The sequence below is a fragment of the Pantherophis guttatus genome, chromosome 13 (genome assembly GCF_059756535.1).
Source record: "Pantherophis guttatus breed Tessera chromosome 13, ASM5975653v1, whole genome shotgun sequence".
Taxonomy (NCBI): Eukaryota; Metazoa; Chordata; class Lepidosauria; order Squamata; family Colubridae; genus Pantherophis; species Pantherophis guttatus.
Genome location: NC_142075.1, coordinates 5,604,448 through 5,631,958, shown reverse-complemented (window position 1 = coordinate 5,631,958; position 27,511 = coordinate 5,604,448). Strand labels below are relative to the sequence as shown.

Sequence of the window (27,511 nt, the reverse complement as noted above, 5' to 3'; positions counted from 1 at the left end):
CCCACGTTCTTTACACCGACGATTTTAACTCGTAACGTGTTGGTTTAATGTTTTTAAAAAACCTTCCCTAGAGTGCAGTTGGTGATTGAAAGTTCTGCTCGAACAAGATCTGTTTGGTGAGTAACAGAAGCAGGATTCTTTTTTTCCCCTGTAAGAAATGAGTTGTTTTTATTTGTAATAATACAGCCTCTTATGTAAGGTGAAAGTTTAGCATCGAGAAATTAAAAAACGTGTTAATATCTGAGCAGCAGGGAATTAAGAGTTTAACACCAAAAGAACTGTAGAAAACTTGCAACATCCGATTTTGTAGAGGAGTTGGGGGTTGAACAGTCTTCATTGTATTATCATCGCTCATTGTAGTAATTTGACAACCAAAATGATGATGATACGTTTACATAAAGCATAAAGACACACATCTGGAGATTCTCAGTCATCCAGGTCGTGTTTGTCCCAAAGGTGCGTTTTTCAAGAGGCAACTGGACTTCCTTCAGCTCTGAAGAAGCTTCTTGGATGAGGAGCGAAACATCTTCAAAAAAAACCCAGAAAGTCCAGTTGCCTCTTGAAAAAGCACCTTTGGGACATAAAGACACATAAAGCTCTATCCTTCTACCCTAAAACAGGGAGATTCAAGGGCAGTGTTTCTCAACCTTGGAAGCATGAAGATGGGTGGACTTCAACTCCCAGAATCCCCCAGCCAGCGGTGCTGGCTGGGGGATTCTGGGAGTTGAAGTCCACCCATCTTCAAGCTTCCAAGGTTGAGAAACACTGTTCTAGGGCATGGCTATCCTTCCTCTCTCTCCCATCCAGCTCAGGACTGCGCAAGGTCTTGGGACCTTCTCTGGAATGTGCTGCCTCTTCTACAGTGCCACCGCCACCATTTCTGACCCCAATGCTTCTCCTTCACCTGCACATTAAACCACATCTGACTTAGAACATAAAATAACAGAGTTGGAAGGGGCCTTGGAGGTCTTCTAGTCCAACCCCCCAGCCTATTGGCTGTCCAACTTCTTCTTAAAAGCCTCCAGTGATGGCGCACTCACAACCTCTGGAGGCAAGTAGTTGTTCCACTGGTTAATTGTTTTCACTGTCAGCAAATTTCTCCTTAGTTCTAGGTTGGTTCTCTCCTTGATTAGTTTCCACCCATTGCTTCTTATCCTGCCTTCAGGTGCTTTGGAGCAGGGGTCACCAACCTTTTGGACCTCAGGGACCACTAAATTCATAATTTTAAATCCCGTGGACCACTAATATGATCTGCCTAATGACTGGCTGGGTGGGCGTGGCTAGGTAGTCATGTGACTGTGTGGATGTGGCCAACTCAATGTCACTCATGTCAAGGGGCACCTTGCCAGCCTCTACTTGCCCCTCCCCTCCCAGCCACTCCTCGCCTGCCCGCTTGGGCTTCTTAGGGCCCCAACAGGAAGCAGTTGTTGGAGCTATGCAGCCACGAGAAAGAGTTGGCAAAACAGCTCAGTTCAAATTGGATCTGACCCAGAAGGAGGTTCAGCAGAAGCACCTCACTGAGGACTACGAGCATAGGCTTTCCAAGCACAGGGAAGACCTGCAGGAGTGCAAGGCCAGGTACCGGCACCTGCAGGCTCAGTGGGCTGAGATGGTCAGCCAGTTCCAGGCCATAATGCAGTCCCACTGGAACAAGGCTCTCTGGCTCTTCGTCACCAGTGGCACTTCTCTCCAGCCTTCGCCCAAAGTCCCACACCAGGAGGCTGAAGCAGACCCCAAGTCGGAATTTCTCCTCCCCTCCAACCTGCACAAAAAGAGCCTGATGGGGAAGACTCTCTGCAGCAACCCAAACGTTCAGTGCATGTATCCAGCCCAGGGGCCATAGTTTGAGGACCTCTGATTTAATGCAATATAAAAAATGCAAATAATTTTTCTGTGGACCACCAAAATTTTCTCACGGACCACCAGTGGTCCAGGACCACCAGTTGGTGACCACTGCTTTGGAGGACAGGTTGACCCCCCCCTCTTTACAAAAACCCCTTAGATATTGGAACACTGGCATCATGTTGCTCCTAGTCCTTCTGTTCAGTGTGCTACAAATCCCTTGTAGTCTGAGCGAATGGCTGCATTTTCTGCCCCAAAGTATTGTGGGTAGAACATTTACCTTGCTAAGTAAGGGAGGCTTTATGTCCATCCACTTAAGAAAAATAGCTTGCAGACATTTAGGTCTTGTGTGTTTGTCCCTCTCGCCCAGAAAACCATTTATTTCAGGACAGCTTAATTAGCTTTGATCTGAATACGCTAGTAGCATTTTTAAGAACATATTGCAGCCATGCTATTCTTTGAGACTGGATTTTCCCTGATTAATGTTGGGAATATTTGATTTGTTTTGACTTCACGTTCTTTTAGTAGTTGCCCCAATCAGAAGCTTGAATGGCGAAGGATTGTGAGGTGCAGTCCAAGCCCTCTCAGATCACCATCTGCCTGTCCCTCAATCGAACTTTACAGGTTACTGTCCAACGATGCTAATTTTATTTGCACAATCTGTTATTGTTTAAAGAAAATCACTGATCTGTGGCTGAGTAGTCCATCGCGTTATTTTCCTTTTGAGACATACCGTTTCATCTGCCTGAGACCTCTTCTGGAAATGTGGAGTCTTGAGAGAAGGTAGAAGCGAACATCCAAAGTTCTATCAGTTTAGTCTCAAATCCAAGTCTCTGCCTTTCCGAAGGGCTGGTGCATGATGTTTGTCCTGATAGAGAAGGGGTAAGATTTTGGGGAGACGCTTTAGATCAGGGGTGTTAAACTCAAGGCCCGGGGGCCGGATTTGGCCTGTGGGGTGCTTAAATCTGGCCTGTTGGGGGGCTGGAAATAGTGAAGGACTGAACCGTGGGTGGCGCGTGGCCCTCCTGAGCTCCATTTTCTCTGGCAGAGGGTTGCAGGAGGCCGTCCCAGTAGAAAATGGAGCTCGCGACGTCCACGCGTACCCCCCCCAGCTCCGTTTTCACTGGCAGAGTACTTGGGCCACCACAGATGCCCCCCCAACACAAGTGACATGCTGGCAACACCCACTCTGGTCACACCCACCCTGGCCCTCTGAGGTCAAACACAAACCTGATGTGGCCCTCAATGAAATGGAGTTTGACACCCCTGCTTTAGATGATGACAGGACATCCTCAAAGGAGCAGCAGAGATGGGCAACCAGAAGGCGACTTCTGGCTGCCTCATCTCTCCAGAAAAAGGAGAGATGATGAGGTTGCCCACATGCGCTCCTCATGAGTATGCTGCAGGATCTGAGATTTTTGCAATCAACTCACGAGTGGCTTGGAGTCAAGGGATCCCTTCTAATCTTGCAGCCCCAATGTTGTCTGTATAGACAAAAAAGCTCAGCTGAGCCTCACTTTTTTGAATTGCCTTTGAATTGCTTTTTATTTATTGAGAACTTTTGGATCGATACGTTTTACAACATTCCTTGAGTGGGTCTCCTTCAATTCTTGAAGAAAGAAAAGTTGTAAGTGCAAGATTAAGGACTTAAAAAAATGAGGAGGGAGAATAAACATCAAAAACATGATTAGAATCTTTATTTTAGAAAGTTATAAAAGGTTAAGGGTCCAGAGGGATTTCAAATAATTAGAAGAAACCTTCCCATGGGAAAATGCTGTTATTTAGTGTGGGGGGAAACATAAGATTGGATTTAGAAGGTTAGACACTAGAGGAAACGTGAAATAAACTGAAGTTTATAATTCAAAATACTTTTATTTGCCTCAGTAACACAAAATGGAGCATAATACTTTAATTTTGGATGAACCGAAAGGCATTTCTGAACAATAAACTCAAGTTAATCTTAAAATTGTCTGCTGTCATAGACTAACTGGTTTTAAAAGAGATTATAAAATAGAAACAAGTTTTACTGGACAAGACAGACTGATTTGAATATGGATTTAAAAATGACAGGTTACAAGACTGGTAAGGAAAAAGATGTTATACTGGATATACAAATGAAACCAAGCGATGTCTTGGCAATTATAAGGGATATACAAATAAGAAACCAGAAGGGTGACTTGGATATTTTTTCTTATTTTGGATTTGGAAGAGACTTGTTGAAATTTTGAAGGATTTTCTGAGAAGGGACAAAGACATGAAAAGAAATAAACTTCTGAGAGATTATTTAAATAGACGAAAGATTAACATTGTTAAAACCAAAGGGAAAGAATATAAAGTTGGCTTATTTGATCAAGTTTAAAATATAAATGTTATTTCCGGTAACCACCAATGGACTTTTGCTGACCTGACCTGAATGTATGGGAAGCAGAGATGTTTTATTGTATTTTCAGAGAAAACGATAAGCTTCTGAAATTGTTTGTACATGCTGTGATGAAGGGAGAAGTTACTTCTTTATATATTTCTTTTCTTTTTTTATTGTATTATCTTTTCTTTTTCTCTTTTTATTTTCTGCACTTTTAATTTTTTTCTTTTTATTCTTATTCATGTATGTTTCTTTTTTCATCTTTGAAATTATACACCTTTTTCCTCTTCAATCATGTTCAATTCTCTGAAACTTTCTGGACAGGTCCCTGCAGTTTTCTTGGCAATTTTTTTTGACAAATCCTAATTAAAAGGATCAAGATTTTCTTTATGAGCTTGATTTCCTATTTGAGACTGATTGGGGGTCACTCATCTGATTTTACTGAACGCTAATTTTTGCAGAGAACGGAGACTGGGCTGGCAATTTTTATTCTTATATTAGGAGTAACTGAATGGTCCTTGTAGAATAGATTAGCTATCCTTTTTTATTGTGAATTTGACTCCCTGGGATTCTATTGTCCAAGTTAAGTTTCATGGCATAGTTGGCATTCTAATGCACAAAGTTGGATTCCAGGGGTGAGGGGCAAATCCTGCTTCTCCCTGTAATCCCTCAAATCCATCCGGAACTTTTCCAGAAGCGAATTCCCCATCTAGTTAAGGCACCAGGTTGGAAAGCGGGAGACCCTGAGTTCTAGTCCTGCCTTAGACATAAAAGCCAGCTGGGAGTCTTTGGGCCAATCACCAGGAGACAGTGAGTTCTAGTTCTGCTTTAGGCATAAAAGCCAGCTGGGTATCTTTGGGCCAATCACCAGGAGACATTGAGTTCTAGTTCCACCTTAGGCATAAAAACCAGCTGGGTATCTTTGGGCCAATCACCAGGAGACATTGAGTTCTAGTTCCACCTTAGGCATAAAAACCAGCTGGGTATCTTTGGGCCAATCACCAGGAGATGGTGAGTTCTAGTTCCGCCTTAGGCATAAAAGCCAGCTAGGTATCTTTGGGCCAATCACCAGGAGATGGTGAGTTCTAGTTCCGCCTTAGGCATAAAAACCAGCTGGGTATCTTTGGGCCAATCACCAGGAGATGGTGAGTTCTAGTTCCACCTTAGGCATAAAAGCCAGCTGGGTATCTTTGAGCCAATCACCAGGAGACGGTGAGTTCTAGTTCCGCCTTAGGCGTAAAAGCCAGCTAGGTATCTTTGGGCCAATCACCAGGAGACGGTGAGTTCTAGTTCCGCCTTAGGCATAAAAGCCAGCTAGGTATCTTTGGGCCAATCACCAGGAGACGGTGAGTTCTAGTTCCGCCTTAAGCATAAAAGCCAGCTAGGTATCTTTGGGCCAATCACCAGGAGACGGTGAGTTCTAGTTCCGCCTTAAGCATAAAAACCAGCTGGGTATCTTTGGGCCAATCACCAGGAGACGGTGAGTTCTAGTTCCGCCTTAGGCATAAAAGCCAGTCTCTTTCTCTAAGCCTGCCCCATCTCACAAGTTTGTTGTTGTGGGGAAAATAGGAGGAGGAAGGTGTGTGGGATACGTTCGCCGCTTTGAGTTATTTGTCAAAATAGTAAAGGCGGGATATAAATAAATAATAATAATTAAAAAATTGTGCATATTGTGGATATCAGTCAGAGAAGGGACTATTTTACAGAAGGGGTTTGGAGGCACTTCAGTTTGACCTTCTTGCTACTTTTACCCTTGGCTGAACTTGTCTCGCTGGCTTCCGTCATTCTTGGCCCAGGCTGATGGGAGTTGCGTTCTGACAGGTTTGGGAATTACGGCACCGACAGGAGGCCTTTGCATCACTTCTGCTTCCTATTCTGGCCTTCCAGTCACCACTTCATGTTCTGTTTGAGCTTGCTTTGCAGGCCACATTCAGAGTTTGGAAAGTTGTATGATGGACAAAGCGGACCTGTCATTCTCCTCAATCCACCGAAGTAGTCCTCAACTTAAGGCCACAATTGAGTCCAACATTTCTGTTCCCAAGCAAGGGGGGAAAAAAATTGCCCTATTTTGTGATCTTGCCACAATTGTTAAGTGAATCACTGCAGTCGTTAAGTGAATCTGGCGCCTCCCCTTGACTTTGCTTGTCAGAAGGTCGCAAAAGGGGATTACATGACTCCGGGGACACTGCAACCGTCATAAATATGAATCAGTTGCCAATTTTGTCTGAATTTTGATCGCCCGACCATGGGGATGCTGCAGGGGTCTTAAGTATGAAAAAGCCGCCGTAAGTCACTGTTTCAGTGTTGTAACTTTGAATGTCTGTAGAGATTCTCAGTCATCCAGGTCACGGTTGTCCCAAAGGTGCTTTTTCAGGAGGCAACTGGACTTCCTTGTTTTTTCTTTTGAAGACGTTTCACTTCTCATCCAGGAAGCTTCTTCAGCTCTGACTTGGATGGTGGGGAATGGAAGGATTTATATTCCTTGCCGACAGCTGGTCCTTTGCATCCTTTTAGAGGGTTAGTGAGGCCACTTGGAGGTTTGTCTGTTGTCCTCAGGGTCACCTGAGTGGGGCTCCTGGTTCCTGTAGTCTGCAGTTTTTCTCCCTGGAAATCCATTCCTCCTCCCACACCATTCAAAAGGTCCCAAATTGAATAGCTAAAAGTCTGTAGAGATTCTCCGTCATCCAGGCTTTTGAAATGTCTTCAAAAGAAAAAAACAAGAAAGTCCAATTGCCTCCTGAAAAAGCACCTTTGGGGTAACTTTGAATGGTCGCTGAACGAATGGTCGTAAGTCGAGGACTACCTGTATTTCCCCCCCTCCCCCCCAAATGCATTTGTTGCAGAGCCTTTTAAAATATTCCGTCTTTTCTGCCCCTGAAAAAAATACCTTTCCAGTCTGCGGAGGCCGGTTTCATTTCCCACCCAATCCTTTGTCTGCCAAGTGTTTGCAGAACCTCCGTCTATGCAGTGGTTTTAAGCTGTTTGGATCTGTAAATATGAGTCAGCTGATTACCCAATGAGGTAATGGATTTCCTCCCTGGCTTGTGTCCTTGTGAGTTGCTGAGGCCAGCTAATTGTGCCCTGCCGGCTGCTGGAAGGGCGGTGGGGAATGTTCGGCAGGCTGGTTGGCTTTGGGGGGACCCCCGTGCTGGGCGCTTTCTATGGCTCCCCAGATTTATTGCTTTCCAGAGGAACCACAAAAACTTAATTAACCTGGCATTCGAATTGTGCGCAGCTTTAGCTTGGCCGCCTGGGAATGTTCATAACCTTTGGTGTTTTTTTTCTCTCTCTCTCGAAAAGCTGTTTTCCTGCTGGGGCTGCTTATCATGATGGATCCCTTTTTATGTGTGAGAGGCTTACTTTCTCAGGAAGGGCTTGTTGGTGGATTGTGATTTATTATTTTGGATCTCCCGTAACTATGCCCCTACCCCATAGGTTCACAGCAGCAGTCGGCTTCAAAAGGCCAGCCTTCTTCCTCGGCCAGGCTTATACGTTTCTGAACTTATTTATTACTTTATAAGTACTGGTAATCCTTGACTTGCAACAGTTCATTTAGTTACCGTTCAAAGTTACAATGGCATATATTTATTTTTCTTTCATTAAAACAATTACTTTTGCCATCTCGGCCAACTCCATCACTTTTTCCACCCCTTCTTCCGTTGGGGGAATTGATGGGCCTTTCTATCTCCCATTCCACCCTCCCCAAGAATTCTTGCCGTAGTTGACATATAGCAGTGTTGGTGAACCTTTTCGGCACCAAGTGTGAGCGTGTGGGAGTGCCGGAAACCGGAAGAGCAGCTGAGCTTCCGGTTTTCATAGTGTGCATGTGCGCAGGTCACATGGCCTTCCAGTTTCTGGCACGCATGCACACACGAAGACCAGCTGGCCGGCACGCATGTATACACCAGAAACAGGAAGCTCAACTTCCCAGCAGGTGCATGCGCACCGGGGAGTTGCTCTTCAAGTTTCTGGCGCTGCCCAGTACGCGAAGACCAAAAGAGCAACGGCTGACGGTTCACATGCCCGGCGAGATGGCTTTGGGTGCCACTTCTGGCATGTGTGCCATAGGCTCATCATCACGGACATGTAGAATAACAACGTTCTATTTTTTGTTCCAAGTTTTCTTTCTCCAATAATCTTCCGGTTTCACCTTTCCAGTGGTTCTCATTGGGGACTCCGGAGTTGGAAAAAGCAACCTCCTATCTCGCTTCACGCGTAACGAATTCAACCTGGAGAGCAAAAGCACCATCGGTGTAGAGTTTGCCACCCGGAGTATCCAGGTGGACGGCAAGACCATCAAAGCTCAGATCTGGGACACGGCTGGGCAGGAACGATACCGAGCCATCACATCTGCGTAAGTGTTCCCTTCCCTTCCTGCCCAGACTGAGCATCCAAATGTCTCTGTCTTGATATTTATTATGTCTCCACCCTGTTTTCTATACAGTTTCCTCTGGATTAATTAAAACCGAAATTGTACAATAATACTTTTAATTTCTAAATCTATTTTTAATATGGCAGAGGAAGAAAATTATGTGAAGTGGTGCAGCGGTGGCCTAGAGGTGGAGCTCTCACCTCACAATCAGGAGGCTGTGAGTTCGATCCTAGGTAGAGGCAGATATTTCTCCCTCTGGGCACAATGAGAATATATCCGCTGAACAAAACTCCGCATTGGCGACAGGAAGGGCATCCGGCCATTAAAACTCTGCTAGCTCCATTCAGTTGCCCAGACTCCACCCCACAAGGGATTATGGGGTTGTTAAAAGAAGAAGAGGAAGAAAATTATGTAGTGGGAACAGTCATATTAGCTATATTAACTTGGTTAATATGATTAATATAATTTGAAACCAGCCCATGGGAAGTGGTGGGCGAGTGCGCGCATGCACAAAGTTGCATTTGTGAAAGATGTGCGCACCTGTGAAATCATCCCCTCTTCCTCTGTTGCCACTGCTTCCGCCAGCCCACCAAACCAGAAAGGCTGGGGAACGGTGGTTTAAATGCAAGGTAAATTTAACTATAACATGAAATCAAATTTAGTTCTTCCTGTTTACTTCCTTGGTCATTGCAAAAAATTGTGCAGCCTTAATTTAAAACTAAATCACACAATGTCGGCTTCCCTTTCCATGGGTGTGAAACTCTCTGCTCCTGGACCCTCGTTAAGTGCTTTTTAGAAAAGCTTTTTAAGACTCTTCTATTTGTAAAGAAATCAGGAATGATGTGATACAGTTCATATTGACTTCATATTGAAGTCCTGAATCCTTGTTAATTAGGTTAACGAAAAGCACATCATGACAGAACTAGCTTGAGGCTCCCAGATATTAAAGTATTACTAGTTAGTGGGTTTTCGTCTGCTGAGGATCAGTTGCATCTTACCTATTAAGTTTCTTCATTACACTCAGGTGCAGTGTGGTTTCATCGGCATAAGTTCAGCTTGTTGTAATTGAACAGATCACGGTTAAAATAAACGATGGTTGCACGTAACGCTGTTCAGCATCTCATCGATTTGAAAGGGCCCTCAGGTTTTCTTTCACATGTGGAAGATTACCTGCCCTTTGTGAGTGGGACCAAGGATTACTTCAGAAGGAAGGACACGGGGTATTGATTTATTCATTTAATATATTTCCCATCTTCATTCTGCACAACTAGGCATTCAATGTACTGTTGCCACCTCATATTGTCTCCACACAACTATTGCCCTGTGAGGTGGATTGGACTGAGAGAGAGAGAAAGTGTCTGGCCCAAAATTACATGGCCAGTTTTCTGGTCCAAGGGAGTACTAGAACTCATAGTCTCCTGGTTTGTAGTTCCTCACCATGATCACTGCACCAGGCTGACTCTCTTAAGTGAAAGAGCAGGTGCATCAGTAAGGCTTTGGGTATGAATTTTATTCTTGAAATTCTTCAACCTCAACCATTTTTTTTTTAAAAGGTGGGGGCTATATCGTTGACTCAGCCTTCCATCCTTCCGAGGTCGGTAAAATGAGGACCCAGATTGTTGGGGAGAATATGCTGTCTCTAAAACCACTTAGAGAGGGCTGTAAAACAGTGTAAAGCGGTATATAAGTCTAAGTGCTATTGCTATCTACTCTGAGACTACTTCTCTGGCTCCCTGTCCCAGTGTAATGTGTGAATCCAGTCATGGGCAAGTCAGGACCAAATGTTTATCAAAGAATGAGCTCTTGGCCCTTTAGCTGTTGAGATTGAATTTGTAGTCTACAGATTTCCACTATGGAAGGTGCATAGGGTAAGGGTTTTTTTCCTCTCCTCATTTTAATATCCAGGTACTCCTCGACTTAGAACCATTTGTTTAACAACCGTTTGAAGTTCCAACGGCACTATAACAAGTGAATTGCGACCGATCTTTGCTCTTATGACCATCTCAGTGTCCCAGTGGTCATGTCATAAAAATTTGGGTGCTTATCAAGCACCATAGGTTAACGGTTGCATCCCCCTGGTCACCTGATCACCATTTGAAACCTTCCCAGCTGGCTTCTGACAAGCAGTCAATGGGGAAAGCCAGATTTGTTTAACGACCATGGGATTCACTTAATGACTGCAGCCATTCTCTTAACCTTGGCAAAAAAAGGTTATAAAATCAGACATTCCTCATTTAACAATCACCTTATTTAGCCATGGAAATTTTGGTTCCAGTTGTGGTCGAAAATCAAGGACTACCACTATAGCAATAGCACTTAAAAGTTATATACCGCTTCACAGTGCTTTTACAGCCCTCGGTTTACAGAGTCAGCCTCTTGTCCTTAACATTCTGGGTCCTCCTTTTACCAACCTCGGAAGGATGGAAGGCTGAGTCAACCTTGAGCCAGTCAGGATCAAACTCCTGGCAGTCAGCAGAATTAGCCTGCAATACTGCATTCTAACCACTGCGCCATCACAGCTCCTTCCTTCCTTCCTTCCTTCCTTCCTTCCTGCTTCCTTTCCCAATAGCGCTTAGACTTAAATACCGCTTCACAGTGCTTTTACAGCCCTCTCTATGCGGTTTACAGAGTCAGCTGCTTGCCCCCAACAATCTGTGTCTTCCTTTTACCCACCTTGAAAGGATGGAAGGCTGAGTCAACCTTGAGCTGGTCAGGATCGAATGCCAAACTGCCGGCAGCCGGCAGTCAGCAGAAGTAGCCTGCACTACTGCATTCTAACCACTGCCCTACTGCGGCTCTAATACAGTATTTCTTTCCATCCTTGTAAGGCACCCAGATTTGTCAATGAGCGGGCGGACCTAGAAATGTAAATGACGGATAATCAATGTTGTGTTTTGTGCCTCCAGCTATTACCGTGGTGCCGTGGGGGCCTTACTGGTTTACGACATTGCCAAGCACCTGACCTATGAAAATGTGGAACGGTGGTTGAAGGAGCTGCGGGATCATGCAGACAGCAACATTGTCATTATGCTCGTGGGGAACAAAAGCGACCTGCGTCACCTGCGAGCCGTTCCAACAGATGAGGCCCGAGCATTTGCAGGTCAGTGGGTTTGGGACCCCCTCCGATGGTCACCGCGTCCCTGGGATGCCCTCGCCTGTAGAGCGACATATATTGCAGGTTGCTTTAATTGTTCCTGATGCTGCTTGTCTGGCTGCAAAGCTGGAGCTAAAATAGACGAGAGACGAACTTTGTCAAGCCCAACATCAGGCAGCGGCAGGACGTTTTGCAGTAATTTTATTAAATTTAAAAATTTTAAATTTTATTACAATTAAAAAGAAACAAACAGAAAAGAATTAGAAAAATTACAGAAGTTGCTGGAAAGTAAAAATAGGAAGGAAAATAGAAAAGAAGAAAATGATATAGTAAAGAAAAGAAATATACAAAAAATGACTTCTCCTTCATCATAACGAGTATAAATAATTTCATTGGCTTTTAAGATTCAACAAATGATTTCTTCTCATATCTTATCTCTTATCTATAAACAAATCCTTAAAGTCTGGTCAGCAAAAGTCCATTAAGAGGTAACCAAATGTCTGTTTTAACCTTGATCAAATAAACCAACTTTATATGTCTTCCTTTTCTTTTAACAATCTTGCTCTTTAATCCCTTTGAATAATATCTAATTCCTTTCATTTTTTCTTTGTTCTCATAAATTCTTCAGAGTTTTAACAGCCTGTGTTGTAAATCCAGTAGGAGAATTATCCAGGTTTTTTATTTGTGTATCTCTTTCAATTATTAAGACATTAGTTGGTCCAGTGTAACATCTTTTAAAGACAGTCTATGTATAATGTCAGGCCTTCTTAAAATTAGCTTCTGGGTCCATGATTTACAAATATTATCTAATGTTGAATTATTTTGCTCCATTCTGTATTAGTAAGTCAAATTAAATGTTCTTTTCCTTTAATTGTAATCTTCTGGTTCTTTCCCATCGTTTTATGTTTTGCTTTAAAAGAATTCAAAACAACGGCATTTTCCCATGGGAAAAAGTCTTATAATTATTTTTTAAAAATTATATTTCCTTAAAAAGCCCAAAACTCTGTACTGTTTGTAAGGGGTTTCCAGTCAACAATGAATGCTGATATTGCCTTTTCTCTGAGTAAAAAACAATAAATCAATTATTCATATTGTTTTCATCAAGCATTCCTCCGTTGTGGATAATGCTGAATCTTTCCATCTTTCATGTCACTGCAGGTATCGTCCCATGACTTTTTTTTCCAAGTATTTGTCCATCAGACCCTGAGAAAAGCCCCTGATTTCAATTGTATATTAATCTTTAAAATCCTTTGCATTAATGTACATATTTGAACTTTCTGTTTTTTTTAACACTTCCACCAACCATGATAAAACCTCCTCTCTTTTCCATTTCCATTTCCAGTGTATGTTTGAAGGAACTTTATACACTCTAGAGCATGGGTCTCCAACCTTGGCAACCTTAAGACTTGTGGACTTAGCTGGCTGAGGAACTCTGGGAGCTGAAGTCCACAAGTCTTAAAGTTGCCAAGGTTGGAGACCCATGCTCTAGACCAGGGATGTCAAACTGGATTCTGTCCCTAGCCGCATCAGGAGTTTGTTTGCCCTTGGTGAGTTAGGGTGGGTGTGGCCTGGTCATCGTGGCTGACTGGGTGGGTGTCGGCTGGCCCAGGGCAGCAAGGGCCAGTCCCCTGCCCTCTCCGGAACAGCCCCTCAGGCCAATTCCGCGGCCTATAGCGGGGTGTATCCAGCCCGCAGGCTGCATGTTTGACATGTCTACTCTAGACAATTTCTCTGGTGACATGTGCCAACAATACATCGTTTTATAAAACTTCTCTTTAAGACTATAAGTATAGTGTAAATTTCAATCATATATTTTCTCATTTATATATTTATAACCAAAAATTTTAGCCTTCTCATCCTAGAGGTGCTCACAGTTACAATGGCCATTCCTAGGGGTACAGTTCTGATGTTCCCCATCCATAGTCGTGTGACCACAGGTGAGGCACTTAGTGGCCAGGATGCAGCATCCCATGGTAACATGACTGTGTTTTATGACAGTTTTGCCAAAAATTGGCATTTATTTCTAGTTTTTAGCAAAACGAGCCCATGGCATTTCTCGATGACCACTACAGATAAGGTTGTAAAATCAGATTAATCACCTGCTTTATGACTGTTACAGCTTATGACCATGATGGGCAGGCTCCATATATGTAATAAATTGAGAATTACTTGCACATTCTTTTATAGTCCTTCCCTTATATTTCTATTCAGGTTCTTGAAATATTGAATAAACGAGAGTGGCAAATGGGCAGCCTTGTCTCGTTCCTTTTTGTATCTGACATGGTTTTTTTAGACTTCCATTAACAATTATTTGTGGTTTCTGTGAAGCATAAATCAGTTTTACTCATTTTATAAAATATTCTCCGAAATTCATATCTTCCAAAATCTTGAACAGCAAAGCCCCGTTCGAATGGTCAAAGGCCTTCTCTGCATCTAAGAAAATCAATGCAGCTTGTTTTTCCACTGTGATGTTGCTTCAAATATTCCAAAAAGGCCAACACATTTCTATTGGTGTCCTTTAGGTAAAAATCCATAATGATCCTCATGAATACATTTTTGAAATATAAATTTTCAGTTTATCAATTAGAATTGTGGCGAATAACTTGTAATTATTAGCGATAGCACTTAGACTTACATACCGCTTCATTAATACAGTAAATAACGATTTTAGTCTATAATTTCTTGTTAAGGTCAAATCTTGACCCTTTTTAGGTATTAGTGCTATATTGGCCTCTTTTCAACTCTCTGGAGGCTTTCTATCTTGGTTCGCGGTAATTTCTATTTGTAAAAGTTCACCCTCAAACCATCTGTAATAAAACCTAATAATCCATCTGGCCCAGGAGCTTTCCCAGTTTAAACTTTTATATAGCTTCAGAAACTTCCTTTATTTTTATAAGTCCATTCATAATTTGTCTCAGAATTCCCAGGAACTTGTGTTTCTTTAGATATTCATCTATATTTTCTAAAGTGATGTCACTTCCTTTGTGCAAGTTAAAATAATATTGATAAAATGCTTTTCTCATGGCCTCATTGTCCTTTAATAGAGTATCTTTTTTCCTTTTGTAAATTTAAATACCCGCCACTTCCCTGGTTTATTTGAAAACTCAAAATCCTTTGTTTCGCATACTTCATTTTTACTTCTATTTTTCTTTGCGTTATAGATAACTGTCATTGTAATAGCTTAATCTGTTAAGAAATGCTTATCTGTGAATTTCTTTTTTTCCCCTTTTATCTCCTCCAAAATAGCTTGGGTTTTCTCTTGTCTCTTCTTTTGGAGCACATTGTTATATTGTATAAAACAATCTCTAATAAACACTTCACATACCCATTCCCAATGACACTTAAACCAGGGCTTTTATCTAAATTTTTATTCAAAGAAATTCTTTTAAATTTCTTTTTACAGTCCTCCACTATTACTTCTTTCTGTTGCATTTCATGTGAAAGAACTAGTTTTCCTTTTATAAACCAGGCTCACAGGATTATGATCTGAAAAAGTCTTTTGTAATCTCTCTACTTTGGAAACCTCAGAAGCCAAGTTCTTTGAAATCCAATCATATCTATTCTTAAACAAGAACTAGGCCTTTCTTAAGAATGTGTGTACTTGCAGGCAATTCAAGCCATTTCTCTCTCTCCATATATCAAATAGCCCTAAATTGTCCATTAAATTTTTTTTAAAAAGGGGTGATTTATCTTGAGCGATTTTTAATCTTTTTTTCTCAAAAGCTCTGTCCAGTTGTGGGGAGAAACAAACACCAATTTTCTCAAGAAAAACTTATTAATCTCCCCATAAATCATTTACAGAACAGTACTTTATCCTCATTTGGGGCATACATTCCCAGGACCCAAAAGTCTCGGCACCAGCCAAATTAATGTCCACCACCAACAAATCTACTGTGAGTGTCAGTCAGTACAAGTTCTGGTTTTAGCTGGGGATGAATATACAATTAATTTCAATTAATTAATATACAGTTTATTTTTTTCTTTGCTCCTGCTGAAATAGATTCTTTCCCCATATTTGTATAAATTACTTATGTCCCTTTTTTAATAAGAAAAGAAATATAGGCAAATTATATCTTGTTTTAATTTTTAAAATTTTTCCTCTCTTGAGGAGCGCTTGCTTCATTTATTATTCCATCTTGAGGATTTGTAATCCATAATCCATAAAAACTTTAGAAAAATCAATAGCCGTAGTGCCTCGCTTGATATCATTCCTTTTCAGTTTCCTGTGAAGCCTCTTCTAAGCTGAAATTTAATTCACTTTGTGCTTGCTGACATTAAGACCTGACTGAGATTTTTCACTCACTCCTGGGTCAGCCTGACGCAACAAAAAAAGGCTGCGAAATCTTTTTTTTTATTTGTTTGTTTTATTGCACATTATTCTTAGATGTGCTTAAGGCATCTCAGTGCCCTTATTTCTAAATCTCTGCTTAGTTACTGATTCCCCATCTCGGCTTCTCTCTGAATCCTGTTCAGCCGAAAGGACATTTCCTTCCTCTGTTTCCTTGTTTATTCTTTTTAAAAAGTTGTTTGTAGTCCTTTCCTTTACGAGGACGGGAGAGGTCATGGCTCAGTGGTGAAGGTGATCCTTGGAGTCCTGTTCTGTGTGTTTAATTTGTGGCATGTTCATGGCCGAAACTGTTTGCAGGGCTCAAAAATAGGAGAACTGCTGGTAGAAATAGTCCTGCATTTACCGCCATAATGGAGCCTGGAGTTTCCGTAAGTCAGGATGGTCGTATATCGAGGCACCCATGGGACCAGATCTGATTTTATGACTTAAGTCAGGATGGTGGTACATCGAGGCGCCCATGGGACCAGATCTGATTTTATGACTTAAGTCAGGATGGTCGTACATCGAGGCGCCCATGGGACCAGATCTGATTTTATGACTTAAGTCAGGATGGTCGTACATCGAGGCGCCCATGGGACCAGATCTGATTTTATGACTTAAGTCAGGATGGTCGTACATCGAGGCGCCCATGGGACCAGATCTGATTTTATGACTTAAGTCAGGATGGTCGTACATCGAGGCGCCCATGGGACCAGATCTGATTTTATGACTTAAGTCAGGATGGTCGTACATTGAGGTACCCATGGGACCAGATCTGATTTTATGACTTTTTGTGCAGCAGTTGTTAAGTGAACATGGCAGCCATTAAGCAAACGCCGTGATACTTAAATTAATCCATGTACTGTGTTTTTTGCCGTAAACCTACTAAAATGCAGGAAACTGGCAAAAAACGTCAATCCCAGTCATACGATCATGCAATGCTACAACTGGCTGTACAAGTGAGCTGATTGCCAAGTGCCCAAAATGCAATCATGTGACTGCAAGGATGTGTCCAGTCGTCACAACTCTGGAACCAAGTTGTAAATAGTTTTTTTGGAGGGAGGTAGTTGTAACTTTGAATTGTCACTAAGTGATCGTTCATAAAATGAGGACTCCCTGTCGAAATAGTCAGTGGTCTTGCTCTGTATTTAGCAGTATTTAGCCTTGATTCGTCTTTCTCTTTCCAGCTTGCTTTGGTTAACAACAGAATAACAGAGTTGGAAGGGTCCTTGGAGGTCTTCTAGTCGAACCCTCTGCTTATGCAGGAGACCCTAAACCAGGGGCCGGCAACCTTAAACACTTAAAGAGCCACAAAGTTCCTAACTGGAAGCCCCCCATTCAATTCTGGAGCAGACCAGAAGTCCAGTTCCCCCACCATAGAGTCTCTTCCCATCCTTTTTTCTCTACCTGTCCTAACCAAAAGCCCTATCAATTGTGGAGCCGACCAGCAACAGGGAGCAGCAGCAGAGGGATGAAAGAGCCACATGCGGCTCCAGAGCTGCGGGTTACTGACCCCTGCCCTAAACCATTGCGGAGAAATGGCTGTCCAGTCTCTTCTTAAAAGCCTCTAGTGATGGAGCCACCCACAACTTCTTGTGGCAAGCTGTTCCACTGGTTAATTATTCTCACTGTCGGGAAATGTATCCTTAGTTCTAGGTAGCTTCTCTCCTTGATTAGTTTCCATCCGTCACCACTTCTCCGGCCTTTCAGATTTGGAAAATAGGTTGACTCCCTCCTCCTCTTTGTGGCACCCCCTCAAATACTTCAGCACATCTTTCACTCCCCACCCCCCATCCCTCTTATCTTCTCCTGACTTTCCTGATAGTCTATCCAGCAAAATTGCTGGTGCCTGGAACTGCTTTCCTCTGCATATTTGTCAACGAGAATTATATTTTAGTGACCTATCAATCCCATCAACGGGAGTGCCAATCAGCTAAACAGTGGCTACGCTTTTTAAAAAAAATTAAACAAGAGTCTGCACTTTTCCCTCCACCCTGAAGGGCAGGAGCAATTAAACTATGGAGCCGTGTGTCCTGACCTCATGGGAATAAATCTGAGTTTCAGACTTGGGTTTATTTCACTCTGGAATGCGGCATTGGGTCCTTTGCACTAATCATGATTAAAAAGGCTTGATTTATATCCCCCTTGCAGTCAAGAGAAGATTTCTGATTAGGGGAGGGGGGGGAAGAGAGAGAAGGAGGAAAATGCTGGCAATTGGATTTTGTGTTAGAGAAATGGGCTGCCTCCCCCTTCCTCAATTCCCCACACAGCCTCTTGCACCAAAAATGTTGTTTTCGGGGGATTGCAAAATCCCATCCTGTCTGTGCACAGGATACTTTGCTAATCGTTCAGGAAGGGAAAACGAGAAGTTGTACAGTGAAAAAAGGTTGCCTTTAAACCAGTTTGACGTTCACTCCTATTTTTTCCCCATAATTTTAATAACATCCTTGCCCTTTTGATGAAAGAAGCTTTTCAAAAAAAAAAAAAAAAAAGGCATGAACTATACTTACTATCTGGCACTGAAAAAAGTGACTTATGACCGTTTTCCACTCTTATAACCATTAACAACTGAAGTGTTTCACTGGCAAGAAAGGTTGTAAAATGGGGCAAAGCTCACTTAACAACTGTCTCGCTTAGCAACAGAAACGTTGGGCTCCATTGTCGTAAGTCAAGGACTACCTGTATTGTTTTCAAGCAACACCTCCTCATTCTAAGCCTTGGGCCAGCCAGAAGGAAAGGGTTACTGTTCTCCTCTCCCAAATTTGTTCCATAAATCCCTTGAAAAAAAGAAACATCCAAACGCAGTGTGGTTCCTAAAAGTTTACACATAACTGCAAATTAGTTGAATAAAAAGGAGGAAGTTAGAAATCAAAAAAGCCTACCTACTTTTCCAAGTATGGTAGTTTCTCCCCCCCCCCCCCCCCGATTTGGTTTTATTTTCTTTTTTTTAACAGTTATTAAATAATAAATAGCAATGCACTGGCAGGGTGGATTTGATTTAAATCAAACTGATTTAAATCACGATTTAAATCACTAGTCAGTAAGGCTTGATTTAAATCATAGTTTTCTACATAAAGACTAATTCTTGCTGGTATAACTTTAATATGCAAGTAGATGAAGATTTTTAGAATAACAACTTTTCATATTAGTTTTTTTATCCCCAGTTTAATAGGTTAATCATTCATATTTGGACAACTTTTCTGTTGTACTTAGGAAGGAGAAAAATAATCATTACCTTAATAATAACAATTTAAATAGATTTATTCAACTGAAACAATAACATTACAGCATATGTTATTTGCTTAAACAAACATCCATGTTTGTTAACTAATTTGGCTAAACAATATATATATATTTTAAGAAACTTCGACTGTCAGCCCAGCCTATACATGAAAAACTTAAATACTGTCCTCTGTAGCTCACTCGTCATCTTCATCTTCTTCTTCTTCTTTGTTCATAATCTGCAAAAGTAAACCAAGCATCTGTGATAATATCTTGTAGGCAGAGAAACTGCCCAATAATCTTACAAAAACCTCTGGAAGAGCATGACATTGTGAATGGATTAATGGAATTTATTTACCAAAAAAATTAAACATATACAGCCTTATACTACATAATTAAAAAACTAATCCTTATTTCATGATGGAATAAGCTTTGGATGGTAATATATTTTCCTCAAAAATTATTTTTTTTAAAAAAATCATTGATTTTTATCCACCCTGTGCACTGGAGATCTTAAGCTCTGAGACAGAAACCTTTTTTATACTGTAAAATAATTGAATGCATTTTGCCATTGTCTCTCAATATGATACTTAGCTTTAATTATACAATTTGAACAGTTTTACGTTTTATAACTTTTTTCAAAATTATCCTTCTAGCAATAGCACTTAGACTTATATACCGCTTCACAGTGCTTTCCACCCCTCTCTAAGTGGTTTAAAGAGTCAGCCTCTTTCCCCCAACAATCTGGGTCCTCATTTTACCCACCTCGGAAGGACGGAAGGCTGAGGCAACCTGGAGCTGGTCAGGATTGAACTGATGGCAGTGGGCAGAATTAGGCTGCAATACTGCCCTCTAACCACTGTGCCACCACAGTAGGTAGGTAGGTAGGTAGATAGATGATAGATGTTAGGTAGGTAGGTAGGTAGGTAGGTAGGTAGGTAGGTAGGTAGGTAGGTAGGTAGATGATAGATGATAGATGTTAGGTAGGTAGGTAGGTAGGTAGGTAGATGATAGATAGATAGACAGACAGATCGTTATAGAGAGACAAACAGACAGATAGCAATAGCCCTTAGACTTGCATACCTCTTCACAGTGCTTTACAACCCTCTCTAAGTGGTTTACAGAGTCAGCCTCTTGCCCCCCAACAATCTGGGTCCTCATTTTACCCACCTCGGAAGGACGGAAGGCTGAGGCAACCTGGAGCCTGGTGAGATTCAAACTGCCAAACTGCAGGCAGCCTACTGTAGCCTGCAGTACTGCGCTCTAACCACTGCTCCACCGCAGCTTGTTAGCATTGATATAACCTCGTTTTGCCTGATCTTTAAATGTTTCCCTTATCGGAACCCCACCCTAGTGTTAATAGTTTCTAGTTTAGATTGCATAATGCCACAACCCCCCAATCTGGTTGTTGGAAAGGAAAAAGAGAAGAGGTGAAGTCACCTGGTTCTTGGTTCAACAAAGGGAAACTTCGTATGTCTCCTTATGCAAACACAGCACTGTAAAAATATGCTGGCACGGACCGGTTGGTTAAGAAGGGCGTGGAGAAGAATAGAAACTTCGACTCATAAGGGTTTTTTTTCCCCTTTTGAAGATGTTCCGCTTCTCATCCAAGAAGCTTCTTCAGCTCTGACAAGATAATGGGGAATAGTCTTCAAAAGAAAAAAAAAGAAGAGGTCCAGTTGCCCCCTGAAAAAGCACCTTTGGGACAACCATGATCTGGATGACTGAGAATCTCTACAGCAGTGTTTCTCAACCTTGGAAGCTTGAAGATGGGTGGACTTCAACTCCCAGAATCCCCCAGCCAGCGCTGCTGGCTGGGGGATTCTGGGAGTTGAAGTCCACCCATCTTCAAGCTACCAAGGTTGAGAAACACTGCTGTACAGGCTTTTAGTATACAATTTGGGATGAAGACCCTTTGAATGATGTGGGAGTAGGAATGGATTTCCAGCGGGAAAATAATTGCAGACTACAGGAACCATTTGCACTACTCAAGTGACCCTGAGGACACAGACAAACCTCCAAGTGGCCTCAAGGACCTCTAAAAGGATACAAATGACCAGCTGTCTGCAAGGAATATAAATCCTTCCATTCCTCACCATCCAAGGCAGAGCTGAAGAAGCTTCTTGGATGAGAAACGAAACATCTTCAAAAGAAAAAGAAAGAAGAGGTCCAGTTGCCCCCTGAAAAAGCACCTTTGGGACAACCATCACCTGGATGGCTGAGAATCTCTACAGGCTTATAGACTCATAGGGTTGGATGGGACCTTACAGGTCTCCTAGTATTAACTCCTTGCCCAAAGCAGGAGACCTTATACCAGGGGTGTCAAACTCAATTTCATTGAGGGCCACATCAGGGTTGTGTTTGACCTTGGGAGGGCTGGGGGGAGGGGGCATGGCCAGCATGGCCATGGCCAGCTCGAACTCACTCATGTCAGGGGCGCCCTTGGCGGCCTGAGTGCTCTGCCAGTGAAAATGGGCTCCCAAGCTCTCTTTACGACTGCGACAGCCTCCTGCAACCCTGTGCCAGTGAAAATGGAGCTCAGGAGAGCCCCACATGGCCCTCATGAGCTCTGTTTTCAGCCGTGATGGCCTCCTCCAACCCTCTGCCAGCACAAATGGAATTCGGGAGGGCTGCGTGCTCCGTTTTCACTGGCAGAGGTACCATGGGCTGCTCCTTCCCTGTTTGCAGATTGGCCCCACGGGCCAGATCTGTTGTGACTCCGACCCCCGAGCCCGTCTTATCGGAGGGAGAAGACTCCAAAAGTGAAGGAGAGGAGTTGGCAAGGCCTCCCTCTCCAGGACCCTCCTCTCTGGCAATGCCTCAGGTGTCTTCTGAAGGAGAAGAGATAGGCCAGGAGCCAGGCATTTCCGAGCAGCCGCAGTTAGACAGCGATGGAGATAAGTCTTGGCTGGATCCCCGACAGCGTCAGAAAGACACACGCACGCAGCAGAGAAGGAGGCGTGCCAGAGATTAAGCTGAGTCACTGGACCACACCCCACAAGGGATAAAAGGGGGTGTGGTGGCCATTCAGGCTTTGTGATGGACAAAACTGAAAGCTAGCAAGTCATTCTGCATTTCTGGAACTTTGTTATATGCTCTGCTTGGACTGATTTTTTGGACTGGACTTGACTATTCTTTGGCTTTTGTGGACTTTGATGTTTTCAGTCGGAGGAGATAAACCTCCCTTTGTAAGTAAAAAACTGTTGGCAAGGTGCCACTGGGTTGCTGCCAATTCTGTTATCAAAGGAAATTCTTGTCTGCTGGTTTATTTTAACTCTTGGTCGACTGCTGGTGTGCGTGTGTGAGATGGGGACAGAACAAGATCTAAGCACCCCATGGGCCAGATCCGGCCCCCGGGCCTTGAGTTTGACACCCCTGCCTTATACCATCCTGGACAAATGGTTGTCCAATCTTGTTTTGAAAACCTCCAGTGATGGCGCATCATCCACACCTCCAGGAGGAAAACTGTTCTGTTGGTTAATTGTTCCTACTATCAGGAAATTTCTCCTTAATTCTAGATGGGGTCTCTGTTGAACAACTTTCTCATTACTTCTCCTGCATGTTGGTGCTTTGGAGAACAAGTCAACCCCCTCTTCTCTGTGACAGCCCCTCAAATTTCGGAAGACTGCCCTTATGTCTATCTACCTCTATCTCGATATATATCAACTTTATATCTATTTATATCTATATACAGGTAGTCCTCAACTTACAGCCACAATTGACCCAAAAATTTCTGTTGCTGAGTGAGACAGATGTTAAGTGAGTTTTGCCCCATTTTACGACCTTCCTTGCCACGGTTGTTAAGTGAGTCCCTGCAGTTCTTAAGTGAGTAACACAGTTGTCAAGTGAATCTGCCTTCCCCGTTGACTTTGCTTCTCAGGAAGTCACAAAAGGGGATCACTTGACCCCAAGACACTGCAATCGTCATAAGTATGAATCAGTTGCCAAGCGTCTGAACTTTGATCCCGTGACCATGGGGATGCAACAAGGGTCGTAAGTGTGAAGAAGTCATAAATCACTTTTTCAGTGCTGTTGTAGTTTTGAACGGTCACTAAATGAGCAGTTGTAAGTCGAGGACTATCCATATATCTGTGTTAAATATGCTGCCCATCTCACTGTTCCACGGGACTCTGAGTGGGTTGCAGTAGTATAAAAGCATAAATATAAAAACATTAAAAGCATCAAGAGCTGTGGTGGCGCAGTGGTTAGAGGGCAGTACTGCAGGCTACTTCTGCTGACTGCCGGCTGCCTGCAGTTTGGCAGTTCGAATCTCACAGGCTCAAGGTTGCCTCAGTCTTCCATCCTTCCGAGGGGGGGTAAAATGAGGACCCAGATTGTTGGGGGCAAGAGGCTGACTCTGTAAACCGCTTAGAGAGGGCTGGAAAGCAATGTGAAGTGGTATATAAGTCTTAAGTGCTATTTCTATTATTTCTAATTCCTATGCTATGCTATGCTATGCTATGCTATGCTATGCTATGCTATGCTATGCTATGCTATGCTATTCTATTCTATTCTATTCTATTCTATTCTATTCTATTCTATTCTATTCTATTCTATTCTATTCTATTCTATTCTATTCTATTCTATTCTATTCTATTCTATTCTATAGCAGTAGTAGTTAGAATGCAATATTACAGGCTAACTGCTGACTGCCAGCAGTTCGAATCTGACCGGCTCAAGGTTGACTACTACTGCTTCCAAGGTCGGTTAAATGAGGACCCAGATTGTTGGGGGCAAGAGGCTGACTCTAAACTGCTTAGAGAGGGCTGTGAAGCACTGTGAAGCGGTATAGAAGCCTAAGTGATATGGCTATTAAGATTAACAATTAAAAAGAAGGTTAAAATCAAGAATGCAGGGCTGGGCTTTTTGTCTCTCACTCAGTCAGCTACCTCCAGCATAGCGTGCCCTCATCGGGTCCCCAAGGCCCTTCCGTAAAGCCAGAAGGGTGGTGTCAGGTTTCGGTGTCGTCTCAAATAAATTGCATTTCCAAACAAATAGTCTTTGATGAAAACTTTCATTTATTAAGCACAACAAAAAGCCCAGCCCTGCATTCTTGATTTTAACCTTCTTTTTAATTGTTAATCTTAATAGCCATATCACTTAGGCTTCTATACCGCTTCACAGTGCTTCACAGCCCTCTCTAAGCAGTTTAGAGTCAGCCTCTTGCCCCCAACAATCTGGGTCCTCATTTAACCGACCTTGGAAGCAGTAGTAGTCAACCTTGAGCCGGTCAGATTCGAGTACATCGTAGCCAACACTGACTTCCTGACCCCAAACCTTCCCTTTCCGTTCCCCAATTCTTTGCGTCTCATTGGCCATCTTCCAAATCACTCTCCCCATATCTACTACTTCAGCTCCCAGGAATGTCCCCCCTCCCATCCCATCTCCTAGGGGATATTATCTTCAGGGAAAATAAGTAGGTGAAAAGTCAAGCGTCCTCTTGCCAGCTGCCCTCTCTTCTCCTCCTTATGTCAGCACTGGAACGAATGTAGTTTGGAGTGCTGACAGGTAGTGGAGTCAGATCTCAACTCCAATGACACGATTTCCAGTGAGACACAATAGCTGGTAAATGCATAAGCCGAAGTGTTTTGGTTCTCCAGCTGTGATGGACAACTGAGAAAGCCAGGTGTCCGTTTTGTCCTCCACTTGCCACTTCCCTTTTTTTTTTTGAAAAAGTTTTTTATTTTTTTCTCATAAACATATCTTAAATGTACAGTTTCTTATCTAACATACTATATTTTCTTTTAGCTTTCATACTAATACAATCTTCATCCTAAACAATTTAAGTATATTCAGGTTTGCTGAATATAGATGAAGATACTTAATATATTAAGTATATTCATCTCCCTTGGTTTACAACAATCCTCCTTCTCCCTCTCCTCTTTTTCCTTTCCCTCCCTTCTCCCATCTACTCTTCTACTTTCTTCTTTCCTCTTCTCCTTCTCCTTCTCTCCTTCCTTTCCCCCACACCTTTCTTCCTCCCTTCTAACTTTCTCTCCTACTCGTTTCCCTGCTCTCTCTCTCTTCCTCTCCTTTTCCCTTTCTTCTTTCCTTCTCTCTCTCCATCTCTCCTCTCTTCTATCCCTCTCCATTCTCTCTCTATTGTTGTATTCATTTTCAGTTTTGTATTTTCCAAAGTGATATTCGAGCAGTCCCGATTTTTACTTTCTTTTCAATTACTTTTTCATTTTACTAAATTCACATACTTGCCGCTTCCCGAGGTCACGAGGCTCTCCCAGGCCAACCCCCTGACCAGCCTGTCTTCTTTCCTGCAGAAAAGAACGGCCTGTCGTTTATCGAAACCTCTGCTTTGGACTCGACAAACGTGGAAGCTGCTTTCCAGACCATCTTGACTGGTGAGTGGGGCCTTAGAGGCCATGTAGAGTTGTCCTTGTCCCTCAAGCTCTTAAAAAGGGTCTGAGTGGCTGACTTGGGCCTTCAAAAGTGGCTATAGCGCTTGGGTTGAAGGACCAGCCTCAGGATTGAAGGACCCTTCCTGAATTTGGGAAAAATTCTGTTTTCCTCTTGCCACTCTCCATCACTTATTGCTGCTGTGGTTCCCTCTGAAAGAAGGAATGAAATTGCGACAAAACCAAAATGTCCAGATAACGGCTAATATTTTATGTCATAAAACTAATTTTTTCCCCATGTCAGACGCACCAAAGTGCTTCTGTGGCAAAAGAATTTGCTGGTGACATCACTGTCGCCTGGGGGACACCTATTCAGGGGCTCCTTTCATGTCCCCGTGAAGTTTCCCACTGAAGGGGTACCCATTAATCTACTCACGGTCTCCCGCTTTCGAACTGCTGGGTTGGCAGGAGCTGGAGCGTGTGACAGGAGCTCACCCTGTCCTGCAGCAGTAACAGGACTCAAACCCAAGCCTGCTGATCATCAGCCCAGCATTCTAACTTGTGAGCTCCTCCATGAAAATGTAGTGCCCAAACAATAGAAGAGAAATAGGTAAACCAGGTTAGCTGCCATCCCATCATTGCCTCTCGAAGTGTTCCATCTGCCCCCTGGCAAAATGCTAGTGCATCATGGGTAATAACCGGGGGGGGGGGTGTGCATCTGCAAATCAACAAACTAAATGGAATTCATCTGGATGGCCAGAAAAGTTTATAAAAAGGGGGCACGATGCACGTACAGTATCGTATATGTTCTGTTACAATCTATGTACAGAAAAGCAGGTGGTCCCACCTAAAGGTCCCCAATTTTTAAAAATTGCCATTGCTAATACCCTGGTTACCCATCTCAGCAGCAAGGAGGAAGGTCTGTCAGTTCCATCAGGCACACACCCAAAGCAAGCAAACAACAGAGAGACTAGCTTTCACACCTGACGTGTTTGTAGTTTGATGAAGTTTTGAGAATCCTGCAAGTTGAATTTGTGTCCCAGGAAAAACGGGCATGGAAGTGATGTTTAAAGTCCTTTCAGTGCACAGCTGGCTTATGCCTGAAGGCTCCACTGCCTTTTGCTCTTCATACGTGCAGCGTGGTAGAAACGACTTCCCTTTCTTTTGAAATTCTTTGGAACTGAACTGGGCCTTTCGTTTTTGATCAGTTAATGCCACCAGTAAATGATCTGCAGAAAAGACGCTAAAGAATTTGCTGACAGCGGCATTTCAAGTGCGTACCTCAGTCTTTGTTTTTAAAAAAATATTGCCCTACTCTAGGAAAAGAGGACAAAAAGAAGGAAAAACGCAACAAATAGAAAAGAGGTGCGCAAAATAAAAAGAAAAATCTCAGTTTTGCAAATTTTAAATCTTAATGACGCATCCTATCCCCGAGTTGAATATTTTGTTGGTAAACTGCTCTTCTTCCTTTCTTCCTTTCCCCAGCTGTCTCATGGCCTTGGCATGCTCCAAGAACCCAGGGATATCTGCTTTTTATTCCTTTTATTCCTTCCCTCAAAAGCAGGGCAATGCTGTATTTCTTTCTATGACTGCCCAGCTTGGAAAGCAGAGTTAACCTTTGCCTCTGGAATGCCAGGCTGGTTGAAGACACGCCATTCACCAGTCCTGAATATTCCACCTACACCCATTCCAATAAATGGTTAAATTATTATTTCTTTTCTTTTTTTTTGTAAGTCCCTCCAGAATAACTGAGAGCGAGTGGGTGGCCATATCAATCCTCTAAATAAAAAACAATAAATAATGGAACAGCTGGGCCTGGGAGAAGATGGGCCTGAATTGAGCCAGGCAGGGACTAATGTGGCGATTCTGAACAGCAGTGGAAGGAAGTAGTGAGGAAAAAAAAACCAGGGATGGGAGGCTTTCCTGTGACCCTGGGTGCAGT

The 27,511-nt window shown here is 42.8% G+C and overlaps 2 protein-coding genes across 2 annotated transcripts in view; one reads left to right on the top strand and one right to left on the bottom strand.

Moving 5' to 3' along the window:
- Positions 1 to 27,511, top strand: part of RAB11A (RAB11A, member RAS oncogene family) — a 45,828-nt gene that overhangs the window by 9,674 nt on the left and 8,643 nt on the right. Inside the window, exons 2-4 of the mRNA XM_087877755.1 lie at positions 8,363 to 8,558; positions 11,483 to 11,676; positions 25,495 to 25,575. Coding sequence (XP_087733881.1) covers positions 8,363 to 8,558; positions 11,483 to 11,676; positions 25,495 to 25,575 — 471 coding nt within the window. The remainder of the gene's footprint in view (positions 1 to 8,362; positions 8,559 to 11,482; positions 11,677 to 25,494; positions 25,576 to 27,511) is intronic.
- Positions 19,241 to 27,511, bottom strand: part of MEGF11 (multiple EGF like domains 11) — a 726,402-nt gene continuing 718,131 nt past the window's right edge. Inside the window, exon 22 of the mRNA XM_087877753.1 lies at positions 19,241 to 19,458. Coding sequence (XP_087733879.1) covers positions 19,430 to 19,458 — 29 coding nt within the window. The 3' untranslated portion in view covers positions 19,241 to 19,429. The remainder of the gene's footprint in view (positions 19,459 to 27,511) is intronic.